General features: G+C 43.2%; 3 protein-coding genes across 4 annotated transcripts in view; 2 read left to right on the forward strand and 1 right to left on the reverse strand.

The window, feature by feature from the left end:
* The first annotated feature begins 305 nt into the window (after positions 1-305).
* Positions 306-5,578, forward strand: tiprl (TIP41, TOR signaling pathway regulator-like (S. cerevisiae)). Its single transcript, XM_036525342.1, has 8 exons — positions 306-376; positions 829-957; positions 1,216-1,395; positions 2,011-2,110; positions 2,286-2,417; positions 2,612-2,707; positions 2,899-2,961; positions 4,892-5,578. The coding sequence occupies exons 2-8, from the start codon at positions 833-835 to the stop codon at positions 5,009-5,011; spliced, it is 816 nt and encodes a 271-aa protein (XP_036381235.1). The 5' UTR covers positions 306-376; positions 829-832; the 3' UTR covers positions 5,012-5,578.
* Positions 5,579-6,982: 1,404 nt separating this feature from the next.
* Positions 6,983-11,557, forward strand: riox2 (ribosomal oxygenase 2). 2 transcript variants are annotated; one of them, XM_036525126.1, is made up of 10 exons: positions 6,983-7,049; positions 7,604-8,047; positions 8,215-8,334; positions 8,424-8,552; positions 8,841-8,944; positions 9,571-9,673; positions 10,408-10,594; positions 10,707-10,795; positions 10,919-11,023; positions 11,347-11,557. In XM_036525126.1, the coding sequence occupies exons 2-10, from the start codon at positions 7,610-7,612 to the stop codon at positions 11,503-11,505; spliced, it is 1,434 nt and encodes a 477-aa protein (XP_036381019.1). In that variant the 5' UTR covers positions 6,983-7,049; positions 7,604-7,609; the 3' UTR covers positions 11,506-11,557. The 2 variants fall into 2 exon arrangements, with proteins under 2 accessions (XP_036381019.1, XP_036381020.1); XM_036525127.1 differs by having other exon boundaries at positions 6,993-7,054.
* Positions 11,558-12,619: 1,062 nt separating this feature from the next.
* The window catches only part of LOC118774100, a 28,193-nt gene continuing 26,035 nt past the window's right edge, over positions 12,620-14,777 (reverse strand). The window contains exons 20-21 of the mRNA XM_036523236.1: positions 14,202-14,361; positions 12,620-13,675 (exon numbers count right to left, since the gene is read on the reverse strand). Of these exons, the coding sequence (XP_036379129.1) occupies positions 13,590-13,675; positions 14,202-14,361 (246 nt within the window). The 3' untranslated portion in view covers positions 12,620-13,589. The remainder of the gene's footprint in view (positions 13,676-14,201; positions 14,362-14,777) is intronic.

A 14,777-nucleotide genomic window follows, 5' to 3' on the forward strand; every position in this document is an offset into this window, starting at 1 on the left:
AACACCAGCAGTTGTTGGGAGTTCTTAAATTCCCTTTCACCCGCGTTTTCCTTCCGAACGCATTTCGGCGGTGGACCAATGCATAATTCTCCTACCTGTTTTAACTGCAAGTTTATTTTTACTATTCCATATTTCCAGTTTTAGTTTATCACTTATATGTCTTAAAGGGTTGTATTGTTTTGTATATATTCAATGAAGTGCGCTGCTTAGATGAACTTTAAAAACAAACAAGTCCTTTCTCAATGGAGAGGCGGAACCTCCGTACATTAAATTGATGGTTGTATCGGCGGTCATTTACTGGAGCTCTTTATCCCTGGACTGTTTATAGAAACGCTTTTGAATCAGCATCAACGTGTGTATACAAAACAAAAAGAAGGTATGTTTTGCTTTTTAGTCGCTGTCGTGTGTGATATAAATTCAGCTTTTGATATAATGCTGTCATGTATAAAATAGCTCGTTTATTAAATTACACGGGATTTTGAAGTGTAGATTTCTTGCTGTTGATCTAGTCTAGACTAGCCACCAGCTAGCTAAACTAGTTAAATCGAAAGTTAGAGAGCCAGCCATTTAGCTAGCTAGTAAGAGGAAGGTTAGGGGTAGTATGGGCCAGCCACGCTGTTTGTCAGTAATTAGGCTAGCTAGCTAATGTGAAAACGTACGTTTGCATATTGACACTATTTTTGAGTTAGCCAGATAGCTAGCACTGAAAACAGCGGAGTCAGCAGCTGCACGTTCGTGTGTGGCTAGTAGCCACTTCTGTCATTGTGGGTTTATAGATACTCTCTGTCATTCACCAATATTAGCATCTAATGACAATTATGTGGTTAGCTGAATGCTGTCCAGTTTGTCAGCCATGATGTCCCATGGATTTAAAAGTAGTAAGCAAGACTTCACATTTGGACCATGGAAAGTTACTGCTGCAAAAACCCACATCATGAAATCTAAAGACATTGAACGGTAAGAATCCCCGCAACTGCTTATTGTCATCATTTTGAACTTGTACAGATTATGCTTAGCAAGCAGCAGAGGGAATACACTTTGTTCGTTTATTGTCTATACCTTTCTTCCAAATGATTTTTTTTCATGCAAACTCAGTTATGGGATTTGCATTATTTAACCACCTGCATGAGATTTGATTGCATTTTTGTCTGTCTGTAACATGCCAAATGTGTGCATCTACACAGGATAAAATCTTAATTATTACTTTCATCACAGCCTAGCTGAGGAGATGCACATGCCATCCCTCCCTGAGATGTTGTTTGGGGACAATGTGCTGTGCATTCAGCACACAGATGGCTTCGGGATCGAGTTCAATGCCATCGATGCCCTGAAGCGTGTCAACAACATGCAAGACTCTGTAAAAGTGGCTTGCGCACAAGAGTGGCAGGAAAGCCGGTAAGGTCCTGCTGCAGGCTACCAGGAGTTGAATAATGTACAGTAGTGGGTACTGCCAGAGGGTGAATAATGTACAGTAGTGGGTACTGCCAGAGGGTGAATGATGTACAGCAGTGGGTACTACCAGAGGGTGAATGATGTACAGCAGTGGGTATTACCAGAGGGTGAATGATGTACAGTAGTGGGTATTACCAGAGGGTGAATGATGTACAGCAGTGGGTACTACCAGAGGGTGAATGATGTACAGTAGTGGGTATTACCAGAGGGTGAATGATGTACAGTAGTGGGTATTACCAGAGGGTGAATGATGTACAGCAGTGGGTATTACCAGAGAGTGAATGATGTACAGTAGTGGGTAGTACCAGAGGGTGAATGATGTACAGTAGTGGGTAGTACCAGAGAGTGAATGATGTACAGCAGTGGGTATTACCAGAGGGTGAATGATGTACAGCAGTGGGTATTACCAGAGGGTGAATGATGTACAGCGGTGGGTATTACCAGAGGGTGAATGATGTACAGCAGTGGGTACTGCAGGGGTTTAATGATTGTACTGTTACCCTCCATATAATAATCAGTTCCACATCAACATGGCTCCTCTTTTTGTGGAATTTACAGTGCTGATTCAGAACACTCCAAAGAGGTGGTCAAACGCTATGACTGGACGTACACCACAGATTACAGAGGCACCTTGTTAGGTGACGACTTGAAGATAAAGGTAATTCCTGCTTTTCCACCTTCTGACTGATTTCATAAGCACCTTCTAATGGTAACAGGCAGTCACATTATGCGCATCGTTATGAAGGGAGGAAAGCTGCAGTTTTCATGTGTCGCTCTGCTGTGCGTTCTCTTGTTTTGTCTTGCACTACACCCTTTTTACCTCACATGTTCAGGCGACACCCACGACAGAGCGCATTGACATGGAGAAGCTGAAAGCACGAGAGCAGATCATGTTCTTCGAGGATGTTCTGCTGTTTGAGGACGAGCTCCACGACCACGGGGTCTCCATGATCAGCGTGAAGATTGTGAGTGACGGGAGTGGCTGTCGCTCCACAGACATCCAAAGCATCGCTTAACCCATGGGAGGCTCAGAGCACATTCAGTATCTCAAAATATTCTTTAATTCTGTTTAGAAGGTCAAGGCTACCTTCAGACGGTAGGGTGAGAGTGATTTGCTAGATTCAAACACCACCTCTTTTTCCTGTTTTCTCTGATACAGAGGGTGATGCCCACCAGTTTCTTTGTACTGCTGCGGTTCTTCTTACGAGTGGATGGAGTTCTGATCCGAATCAATGATACTCGGGTGTATCATGAGGCAAGCGCACCCCGCAACAGCAGTGCTTTTCTGTGTGATGAAATGAGTTTTATCTATCCTGTAGAAGTTCTGTACTGTTGTAAGTTAGAATTGTTTCACAAATGGCTGTATCATATGGATGTATTTGAGATGTCATTATGTAATATGTATAATGTAACAATAATTTATTTATTATCTTATTTTGCCTGCAGGCTGGTAAGGATTACATGCTGAGAGAGTTCACTACTCGAGAAAGCAAAATTTCAGGACTACAGGTAAAATATGCTAAATCTTATGTAAAAAGTAATTGAGGTTGGATTTCAGTATTTCACTAAAGCCGTTTTCACTGCAAGTGAAGTTTCATGAACACCGGACAAGGTCCGGAGAATAGTGTTCGGAACTTGGCCAGAATTGCCCTTTCACACATGTAGCACACAACAGGAGATTGTCCATGACAGACGCGTTCTCACCTACAGGAAATACTCTGGTTTGGTTTAGGTGAGGGGCGGCGCCTGGGCAGAGTGTGCAGGAGGCAGGACATGACGCAAAAACTACGCTGCAGAAATCACATTGGCTGTATTCGAAACTGCCTACTGCATACTGTGTACTGTGTACTACACAAGTATATACTGTATACTACATGCTATTTTTCAGTGTAGTACCCAGTATGCGACCATTAATAATTACATTTGTAGTATGTTACATACGCTTGAAATCATTGCGAGTTTAGAAACGTCCTGATTTACTTGCATTCTCACAAGTGTTGACAAGTTCATGAAAAGCATTCGCGAGTGTGTGTTTTCTTTTCAATATCTTACCTTTCGGTGGTACGGGCACATAATGTGGCACGGAGGAGGAGAATGCGAACATAGCTATTGTACTTTTGGGTAGCCTATAAAAAAATCACACATAGCCATACAAATGGTGCTACCGGTACACATAATTTATTATTAATTATACATTTATTATAACAGGAAGGTAAGTTTTTGTTGTTCACTATGTAATGTTAGGTTCGCGTGAGTCGCATGACAGAAACGTTATCAACACGCCCACTCGCTCACGGTGGTTTCTCCGGAACATTGCCTTCTGTATTCACACATGGGCTCACTCCGACATGAGGCAGACTTTTTACTAGGGAGCTGGCAGAACGAAGTCCGTCACATGTCCAGTCCGACTGATTCGGACATTTGCGTTCTCACATACAGCTCCTCCGGCTAAGGGCCGGATAGGTTCTGGCATCCAATGCATGTGTGAAAGGGGCTTAAGGCTGTGTTTTTGTATTGAACAACAACAAAACAGATCATCTAGACAAACCGCATGTCAGAAACTGTGAAGGAGGGCCTTCACCACCTCTTTCTTGGACTAAATGTCAATTGTCAATTACTTGTTAATTGTGTCATAATTCATTTGTTAGTTGTGCACTTGTGTTAATTTGTTTAGGGAGCCAGCCTATTCGGCCCATCTGGCTAAGGGCCGGATATGTTCCGGCGTCCAGTGCATGTGTGAAAGGGGCTTAAGTATTACCTCTGTCCTACACATGGTGTTGGATAAATGTGAGAGGTACCAGACCTCAAACTACACACGGACAGACTGTTGGAATTACATCGGGGTTGACTGGTAAAATGGTACAGACGGTAATTTGATTGCTTCGGGTTCTACTTTTTAAAATCCAGTCTGCTGTGCTGCAGACTTGGTCTTTCGGCAGAGTAACAAACTGTATGCCTGCTGACAGAAGCTGCATGCTACAAAAGGATTGTACAGAAGTTCTACAGGACAGAACTTCTACAGATTGTACAGACCATCTACAGAAGGGTACTCTTAACCACAGATCCTTATTCACAAAACAAAATGTGGAAGACACACCAGACTACCTGGCTCTTTTTGGCCTCTTGGATCAAAGGCATAACTAAAGGCACTTTCATTTGGCCCGCTGCCTTGCCACTGCTGCATTTTAAATAAGGATATTCAGCTGAAGATGCACGTGTGCAAAATATTTTACTATAGTGTGCTTTGGGGAAGTGATTAGTGTAAGCATTTATAGCTTATTCACTAATTGTACCAATTTAGGCATGACAGTTGTTTTGAACAATAAGCAGCATACACACACGAGGCCTAGGAAATGAGATGAACACAACACACTTCAGGGAGAAGTGTGTCGTGCTCCAGAAATTAAAATGGCTCCGGTTTACCACTCTTTTCCTGTAGCATGTTCCACCTGCTCTGTTCACCGACCCCAACGAGATCTCCCAGCACTTACCCCTAAAGCTGACGGAGTGCGAGAAGCTGGAGTTTCCTGAGACAGGGTCCACGGACGCGCCACAGTGACGGACGCAGCGATCCGGACAGGCAAAGCAGGGGGAGGAGGAGGTGTGAGTCCAAAGCTCAGTGGCTTCATCCAGACTCTTCAGCGTGGCCGTGGGGAGATCTAGGCAGAGTTGCCCCACTCTTGAATGACTTCAGCACCTCAGACATGGAAGAGCCACAAAAGACTTTCTGAAACACAAGAAACTCCAAACCAAGCCCCTCTCCAAAAACCCAAGAGTAGACGGAACTTCACGTTAGCGTAGTCAAGGGTCTTTTGTTTGAGATTTGCGAAACACTTGCGTCATGAGCACTTGTAAAAGAAATGTCCTCGTTATTTGTACTTAATCAAATGTAAAAGAATGATACATATTGATCTGCATTTTTCTGAGGAAATCCAGTAACTTGGGGTAAAGACTTTATAAATCACAAAATTGATCTTGGCATTTTGAAGTGGAAGTCTTTTTATTTCCATGTATTGATCCTTATGATATAACATGCAGGTAGTGGATGCCTACTCAAACTACTGGTAATCTGGGTCATTCGTGCATACTGTAAAATTGATGTATACAATTATCAGCCGTCACAAAATTAAATACAGTACAATTAGGTTGTATTTTTTTAAACACAAACATGATTGACTACTGCAATTTATTGCTCATTGTGGTAAAATTAAAATACATTGATGTGGTAGTACATATAAATAATCACTGCCACATTTGACCATTTTTTTATCAATAAATTATGTTGTGTTGATAATTGGCCTATTATTTGTGAAATACTGTCTACTGAAACTTTCATTTCATGTATGTAGTAATGTGACTTTTTTCATTGTATTTGGGAGCAGAGAAGATAACCATTGTGAGTAAAAGTCAATATCGTTAGTATAATCCTGTGTTCTTATTGAATGCATTAATCTCAGATGTGGAGACATTTCATGCATTACCACAGAAAACATTTTTACTTTTACTTTTAAAAAGGGCTTTGCACACAAATCTAGACATTGAATTTAATCTATTTGGCTATATATTGGCTAAATATATTTGGCTATATCTATCTATTTGGCTAAATATATTTCCCAAATATATTTCTTCAATACAAAATAATGTATTTCAATTTTGACAATAACTGTAACTTTAGTATTGAATTGTTTATTTCTATTGATTGGATCTCTCAGCAGTTTACATTAAATTTTCATTGCCAGTGGCAGATTTATATAATTTAAGTGCAGTTTTAGCATGGCAACGAGCATTTTAGGAAATACTTTCAGAAGCGATTCATAACACCTCCTTGTCACACTAAAACTGGACCACTAACTTAAACCGAAATGGAGAAGGTTTTATTGAGAGATCGTCACAGTACTGCATTGTTGCACGAAGAAGGGAAAACAGAGTGAAATACCTCTCATCACATTTTCAAGGTGGGGTAACTGAAGCACAAAATATGTATATAGTATAGCGAAACGCATAAAATCGATGAATAGATTCCCGGAAGCTGTCTAAAACGGATGAGGAAAACATAAAGATCATATCTTTAAGTAGGGTAACCACGCGTTCTCTTTTTCCCGGACATGTCCTCGCTTCGGGACCTAAAACATGCGTCCCAAAAAGAGGACATGTCCGGGAAAAAGAGGACGTATGGTCACCCTACTTTAAGCCGTATAAACAAGACAAGCATTCAAACGCCAAACGAACTGGCATAAGGTTGAAGTTTTGTCCATCCACCATCCATCAGAACTGAGATGTGTTGTAGTAAGAAAATCTGTTAGTAGGGGGAGCAATGTTTCTCTATAGCAGGCACATCGGAGCATAAAAACGCAAAACGTCTAAGACTTTAAGACAGCAGTCCGTTTAATTAATGGATTGGACAAAAATAACTTATAAGCATCGCAAGTGAGCACCCCTGTTTCTCGTTGCAAGCTGAATTACACCTTAAATGCATCGCGGAACCTTCTATGACAAGATTTGTTTTCGGTCGGACAATATTCATTGTAGTAGCGTGCACATCGTACCGGTCACATGCGCTTTGTGGGTTGATTTTGTGCTACGAAGAAGCAAGTTAGGTACTGTAAGTTTCTATTTTCACGCGTTGACAGTCTTCAGCGAATAACTCTCTGTAATTTGACATTGATATTTGAGGTTAAGAAATTCCAATAAAATTCTGACATTGCTTTATTTAATAGGTATATGTAGCTAACTGAAGCTAATGTTAGAAAACTGGAATTCGCCCTTATTTTGTTAGTAAAGTAGCTGGTATAAATGGTAATACCTAACTTTAAGTTATATCATTAGCTGTCATTGGTGTAAGTTCTAAGCTGTTTCTGTTTAGACTTAAGCATTTTCCTAACTGGCTCATAGCTAGCTAAATTGCTATATTACGCGTTTATTATTATGCTTTGCCGTATTTTGTTTCATGCGACTTAGGCAACTTGGCATGTTAGGAGACATCCACAGGTAGCAGCAGCCAGCTGCCTTTCTGGGTTTGTCCGATTCACTGTATAGATCTGATTGATGTTCTAATTTATTTAGAAGTATCTATTATGCTGATGGTTAAATGTGTCGGAGCAGCTACGTGTTTTACCGATCAATCACGTAAAGCAACTAAACTGTCTTTCAGCCACTGATGCCTAAGAAAGCAAAATCAGCTGCAACAGTAGCCTGTGAGGAGGAGGAAGTCGTCCCCTCCAAACAGAGAAAGACAGTCCCCAATGGCGTTCCCTCCCCCCTCAGTTTTGACAGCCCGGCCGGCCTTTTCCAGAGCCTGATTGCTCCCCTGGGCGTAACAGAGTTCTTCCAGGAGTACTGGGAAAAGAAACCCCTGCTCCTCCAGAGGTCGGACCCTGGCCTGGCCACCTACTACCGTTCCCTCTTCCAGCTCTCTGACCTGAAGGAGCTTTGCAGCCAGGGGATTGAGTACGACAGGGATGTCATCCTTTGCCGCTGTGTCAACGGCAAGAAGAAAGTGTTAAGCAAACAGGGTAGGGTGAACCACAGCCAACTCAAGAGGGACTTCGACCAGAAAAGAGTTACTATACAGTTCCACCAGCCGCAGAGGTTTAAGGTGAGAAGTGAAACCCTGATGAACTCTTTTGTCCCCTTTTTGGCGTAAAATAAAGTCTGTCAGTGACGTGCCATGAAGGCTCACAGAGCAGTTGGATGGCTTGAACTCCCTTGTCTTTATTGTCCTTAATGGGAAACCTTAGTCAGTGTGTTCTTTGCCATGTCCAGGATGAGTTGTGGCGGATTCAGGAGCAGCTGGAATGTTTCTTCGGCGCCCTGGTTGGCTCGAACGTGTACATCACCCCACAAGAGTCTCAGGGGCTGCCCCCACATTGTGACGATGTTGAGGTGCGTCGTGGGATGGGGGACGTGGGGGATCTCACTCTTCAAGGAGTTTGTCTTGCAGCTTTGAGACGGTGGTCCCTCGCTTTCTACAGGTGTTCATTCTGCAGCTGGAGGGGGAGAAACACTGGCGACTGTATGAGCCCACGGTACCCCTGGCCCGCGAGTACAGCCTGGAGCCAGAGGAGCGCATCGGCAGCCCCACTTATGACATCATACTGAAGGTACAGCTCAGGCCTGGGCCCGGTTTGTGCAGATATCTGTTATATCTCAACAAGTGTACTCAGTTGGAAAGATCACAACACCTACAGCAGTCATAAAGGCTTCAGCTCAGAGATCAAGTATACACTAGCAGTGGATAAGTCAGGGTAAGCTGCTCCTGCCAGATCTCATAATTGCTGTTGTTTCTATCCTTTTGAGCGGTAGGATATGGATACATATTGGTAAATAATGTCCCGTAACCTGAAAATCCCCTGGAAACTTGATGTTTGTTTGCTTCTTTATCTCCACAGGCAGGTGATTTGCTGTATTTTCCGCGTGGAACGATTCACCAGGCAGACACTCCGGTGGGGGTGGATCACTCCACCCACCTCACCATCAGCACCTACCAGAAGATGTACGTGGGTCCCGCTAGTCATCCATAGCATATCCCTGAAACCGCACAAGGAGGCTCCCGCACTTTCACTAGCACAGTAAAACCAGGGTTATAGAAGGTTCAGCATGAAGTCAAGGACACTAAGGCAGCAGGTTTTATCCATAATTTAGGGTGCTAATTTGAGTGATACAGCAATTATCCAGCTGTAAAAATCAACTATATGTAACATATTAAGTGTCTCTGGATAAGACACCTGCTAAGCAATTAAGTATTGTTAAAAAGTGAAATTCAGTAAACCCCACCACATCTGTTAGGGCCTAAATCAAATGTAGTTAAGCAAATGAAGTCTCAGTTTTATCAAGCATGTAACTCTGTCACGTGTTGACCTATGTTGAAGGGGCCACAAACTGTTTTTCCACATTACTCCAATAAGAACAACTATTGAACCATTTGCCAGACCCATTCATATGAATGCAATGCAAAAACACACACTCTTAACTGGTTGTGTGGCTACCCAAGCACAAAAGAGCACCCCTGAACTGAACTGTAATGCATCTGATTAATGATTCACTGCAGGGAAACCTTGCTCTTCATGTCCATGTTATTTTTTTTTTCTTTATATTCACCTCTCTATCACTGTGTCCCAGGTCCTGGGGGGACTTCCTGCTGGATGTGTTTCCCAGCTTCCTGTTTGATTCAATGAAGAGTGATGTCACCATGCGAGCGGGCCTGCCCAGGAAGCTCCTAACGGTCAGCCGGCCCTCAACAGCCCCTGCCACCTGTGTGCTGTTTTCGCTGGCCCTCTGCAATAACACAGCAATCAAAGCAGCAACACAATGCTTGGCTGCGGAGTTAACCGCGGGGAAAACCGACCTGGACGGAAGTCCCCCCTCGCTTATTTGCTTCTCAAACAATTGAGATTCCGTCGAAAACCTAAAAAACAGTCACTACTGAAAACAAGGACTTTATAAACAAGTACTTCATATATTTTGATAGCTTGTTGCTGATGAAATAACCAACAGTATGTGGGAACATTGCCATAATGCCTGGAATCCATCTTTCCTGTTTTTTTCCCCACCAGCTTTCCTAGCCTGCTTTAACTGTACAGCTTGTGCATTTCAGTGCCAAGTCATGTTTGTGCAGAAGGTACTGAAGCATGCCCAGACAGGCTTTATATTATCACTTGCATATGTTTGGCATTTGGATTCAGAGATCACTCCAGGATAGAAACTGGTTGGTTATGCGCATTATACACAGTCTCAGAGGTGTCCATCTCTTTAGCAACAAACTGTTTCCATTCGTAGAATTCACGAGCCATGGCTGTGTGAGAATGGCAGCGATTTACCCTTATATTATTTTCTACTAAAAGCACTTCTGACAGCAGTTATTTCCTAAAGATACCTCATGTCATGTCTCTAAAAGCTTTCAGGTGAGTAGAAGAAATGTAATGGTTTGTCCTGTCTGGATGTGTTTCCTTGAAATAGGATGCCAGCCCGGATCCAGGCGCTGCCAGGCAGCTGTCCTCGTTTCTGAGGGAGCTGGCAGACAGGATGGAACAGGGGCAGCAGGGGCAGCAGGGGCAGCAGGAGCTGAGGTCCACGGGTATGAAGAGGGACTTCGTGTCCAATAGACTGCCCCCGTACCTGCAGGACGACTCCGCCATCATGCCAGGTTAGAGAAGGGTGGTCACTCTGTGGGATCGTTGCACGTCTCGATCTAGTGATAAGAGCGTGGTGATGGACTCCTCTTTGTGTGTGTGTGTGTCTGTGTGCGTCTCTCACAGCTGGGAAGATGCCTGCGCTGGAAGACACAGTATTTATGCGGTTTCTAGACCACATCCTTGTGACAGTGGAACCCAGTGAGGAGAGAACAGTAAGTGTGCTTTGACAGCAGGATCAAATGATGTATTGTTACCCAAGAGCTGCGCTAGGAGCTTTTTCTCTGCTTGAGCACTGACAGATGTGTGTTTCTGTTTGTGTTTGTGCGTGTGTTTAGGATGAGGCTATGGAGCTGGCAGTTTTCGTACTACACTCTCTCAGGAACAAGAGGGAGACGCACATGATGGGAGTTAGTGGCGATGAGGAGGAGGAGGAGGAAGAGGTAGGCCATTTCCCATTTCCATCCTCTTGAACATGAACAGGCATGAAACCGAATGATTTATCAAGAGAAACCAACTTCTCGAGGGCAAAACAGTAGGCATAGCTCCACATCAAAGGAAGAATATTAACGATGTTAAGATCACATGATTTGCTCCCTAGACAGGAATTTTAAAATATAATTTTTATCTTATCATAAATTTTTACATGCACATCTAATCTGATGCAGGGTAAAAATGGACATCATTGGAAAGTGGTACTTTTATTCTTACATTAAGAGGTGGATGATGAGCCACAGATCTGAGTTGCTTTTGTTGTCTCTCTCAGAGTCAAGGTCTGCGCTTCCCCCTCTCTCACCTCCCGGCCATCAGACAGCTGCAGAGTGGAGAGCGCCTCCTTGTGGACAAGCTACCACTGGAGCAAGACTCAGACAGACTCAACCTGGCCCTGTCTCTTTGGAGTGAGGGACTGCTGGTGGTGTGTTAGCTGAAGGCTCACAGCCAACTCTTGTTTACAATTTGTAAATTATTAAAAGCTATCACCGTCTGGCCAATCTTCTGCGTGGTGTTATTTCCAGAGTGTTGCTGTTTGCACGTCTCTATTCATAAATATAGGATTGAAGGGCTGCCCTGTGCCATCTGTCAGGGAAACTAATACAATACTGAAGAATTTTGAGCTGGTTCCCGTTCCCAAAGGTATGGCTTTAAAATTGTTTTAAATTGTAAATGAGTGGTAAAACTTCATATGTCTGTTTCTGTAAGTGGTACTCAGCACTCATCTTCAGAGATATCAGGGAGTGTGGTGCAGAACAGTACGGTAATCCTGTCCAACAGAACAGCCAATAGCCAAGTATGACGGTCTGGGGAGGATTGGTTGCTAAACTCTTTCAGTGACGGATGGAAACGTGATTACAGTTCTGCACTGATGAAGTCCTGAGACCTCACTTGATTCCCCTGAGCTCTTCCTGGCGTGAAAGCATTCCAGCTGGACCATGTGTGTTATGCGACCCCTGTGAACAGCAGCAAGTTAGAATCTTACCCACCGTGCCATGGAAGCTCTGCCCGCTGGACCTCAGTCACGCTGAACATAATGTGAAATGATCTGGGAATACCTGTGGCATCGACAGTATGACTAACGAACAGGCACATGATTGTCTAGGCACTATAAGAGATATGGGAGAGAACACAAGACAGCACCTGCAAAAAGGTGAAAAGCATGTAGCCAATGTGCACTACAACTGGAACTGCTTCCAATGGTTGGCACACGTGCAGATGCACACACAGACACACAAGCTTCCAGTGAGGTTTTGGATACTAAGGCATATATGTTGGATACTGAGGCAAAGAGCATAACCAATATGTATATTATTATTTAACCTAATTCATCCCAGTCATTCCTTATGCGTATCTGTACCCACACACATGGGTGTTAAGCAGGTGTGCCCATTTTATGTCTGTTTAATGTTGATGTCATGGAAGATATTACCAACACGCAGTCATAGTGGAGTCCTGAGCCACATCACACTGTAGTACACACATTTCCAAGACAAAGAAATTATCATTATGTCACTCTTTAATAATATTAATTATTTTAAAAACAGTGCTCTTAATTACATAATATATTGACAGCTTCTCTTTACTGTACATATTACCATTTAAAATCTACAGGCACCCATCGTTTCAAAATATTTCCAATGCATCCGTTCCTGAATATTAGTGTTTGGTTTTCAATCCAGTGAAATGACCCTTATTCCCTGAAAAACACATCTACCGTATATTTCATTTGCCGGGGAGACACCATCTTGGGTGGTTATTTATCATGGACTGCTGCACTCTTCTAAAGACTAGAATCGCTAGTAGGAGCAACTTCCTGCATATCACTGAAACAGAGCTATATTAAGTTTTAGCCGTGATATTTTTAGTTAAAATCACCCCTTGCAGCTGACGGCTCGCTCTAGACATTGTCACACAGTTTCATCCTTTAAAGTGAACATTGTCCTGCTAGTGCAAATTTGCTTTTGTAATTCCAATTCTGAACAATCAATCAAAACAATCAATGTTTAAAATAATGTTTACTCACTTGGAAAGTGAGTGGCCATGTTCGCATCCATGATGTTCTTTTTAAAGGTAACAGATTGCCATTTAAGTCCCAGCGTTGAGTCGTTCAACAATGAGGTGCTAACACAGATTTGTTTTGGCTGTGACATCTCTCTCTGGGTCAGGATTAGATTTGGGTGACCTCTCTCACTTGACAGAATAAATACGGGGTTTTTGTTGTCTGTCTGTTTTGGTGCTGGCAGCACACTCCACAGGTGACTGCCGTAGGGTTTCTGGAACCTGAGATTAAACTAAGAGGAGAGATGAACGATTTACAGCAAAGCAGCTTCTTCTTCCCAGCTCATGAGCAAACGCTACCTCTCCGCAGCGCCGGTTGGCCTTTTGCCAGGAACTCTGAAGACCCGGGTCTGACGAGCAGTTCTGCACCCTGCTTTCTGCTGAGGGTGCCCTTAGTGTCACCGGGATGGCCCTTCTCGCCCCGGCCGCTCCACCTGGAGCTCCTGGGCAGGATCTCTACATCTCAATGTCCCAGTACTGCGTTATCTGATCGGCTGTGAACTCGCGGATGACCAAGTGGTCCTTGTCAAAGCCCGTCCCACCTAAAAACACACACAGCAAACAACCCCCAATTTAGTGCATATTTGCTCTAGCGCTGTTGTAATTCTGTTGAAGGGCAATGCAACTTCATGTGTCATTTTGACACCATACTTAAATAAAACGCAGGAATGATCTACTACCAATGCCACTGAGCCAGTTGCTCCTGTGATCTTTAATTGCTTCTCATTAAAAAACTGTTGACCCTGTTTCCCTGAATTGAAAGAGGCACGTAAATATAGTTTAATTCTGTGTTCAATTTGAAATGAACATGAGCTGTGGAATATCTCAAAGGAGGATGAACTCAAACTTGCAACTATTTGTATTGCAGTTTGAGTTCATTTTGCACAGTAAGCTGGGCATTATGTTGAATGGTACTACATAAAGTAGGCAAGCCTGACCTGGTTTTTGGTTTAATTTTGGAGCGATGCTGAACAGCGCTACAAGTTTGCACCTGCACACAAAGTCAGCCATGTTCAATCAAACAGGGTCGGTGAGAACTTTTTTTCAGAAATATGGCGTAGGGCTCACCGTTGACGTCCAGCACGAGTTTGTGGCTGAGGTGAGACGAGATTGTCCCGTTCTCATTCAGGCTCCATTTCTGGTGCGTGCGCCCGTGCTCAGGCCAAAGGGCCACCCGGGCCCCTGGAATCGCCTTCCCTCCAATCACCGACAGACACGCCTTGCTGGCCTTCACAGACGGAGCACACACAGCTCACATACTATTCCTCTATAAAAGTCCTTAAAAGCATTTCAATCTAAAACCTGATCTGTTACACTGACAGTATTTAAACATTTCATTCTTAAAAGTAAGTCAAGCCTGAAGTACATTCTACCTGTACATAATCTTGTACGTATACTTTTTTTAGATAAAGTTAAAAACACATATTCAGGTACAAGGTGCATGCAGTGCTATAAACCTGTTAAGACACTTCTGAATTTTGTGTTTTGTGCACTACAGAAAGAAACAAACATTGCTGTTTTTTGTCAGCTCAACAACAACTCTGAATGACAAGACAATCATGAGAATCTCTCTGGTATCGAATGCAGTTTTAAGCATCACCTTGAGGTAGAGGGCAACATTTGCTTCAACTTTCAAAATGTAGT

Source organism: Megalops cyprinoides, chromosome 3 (genome assembly GCF_013368585.1).
Source record: "Megalops cyprinoides isolate fMegCyp1 chromosome 3, fMegCyp1.pri, whole genome shotgun sequence".
Taxonomy (NCBI): domain Eukaryota; kingdom Metazoa; phylum Chordata; class Actinopteri; order Elopiformes; family Megalopidae; genus Megalops; species Megalops cyprinoides.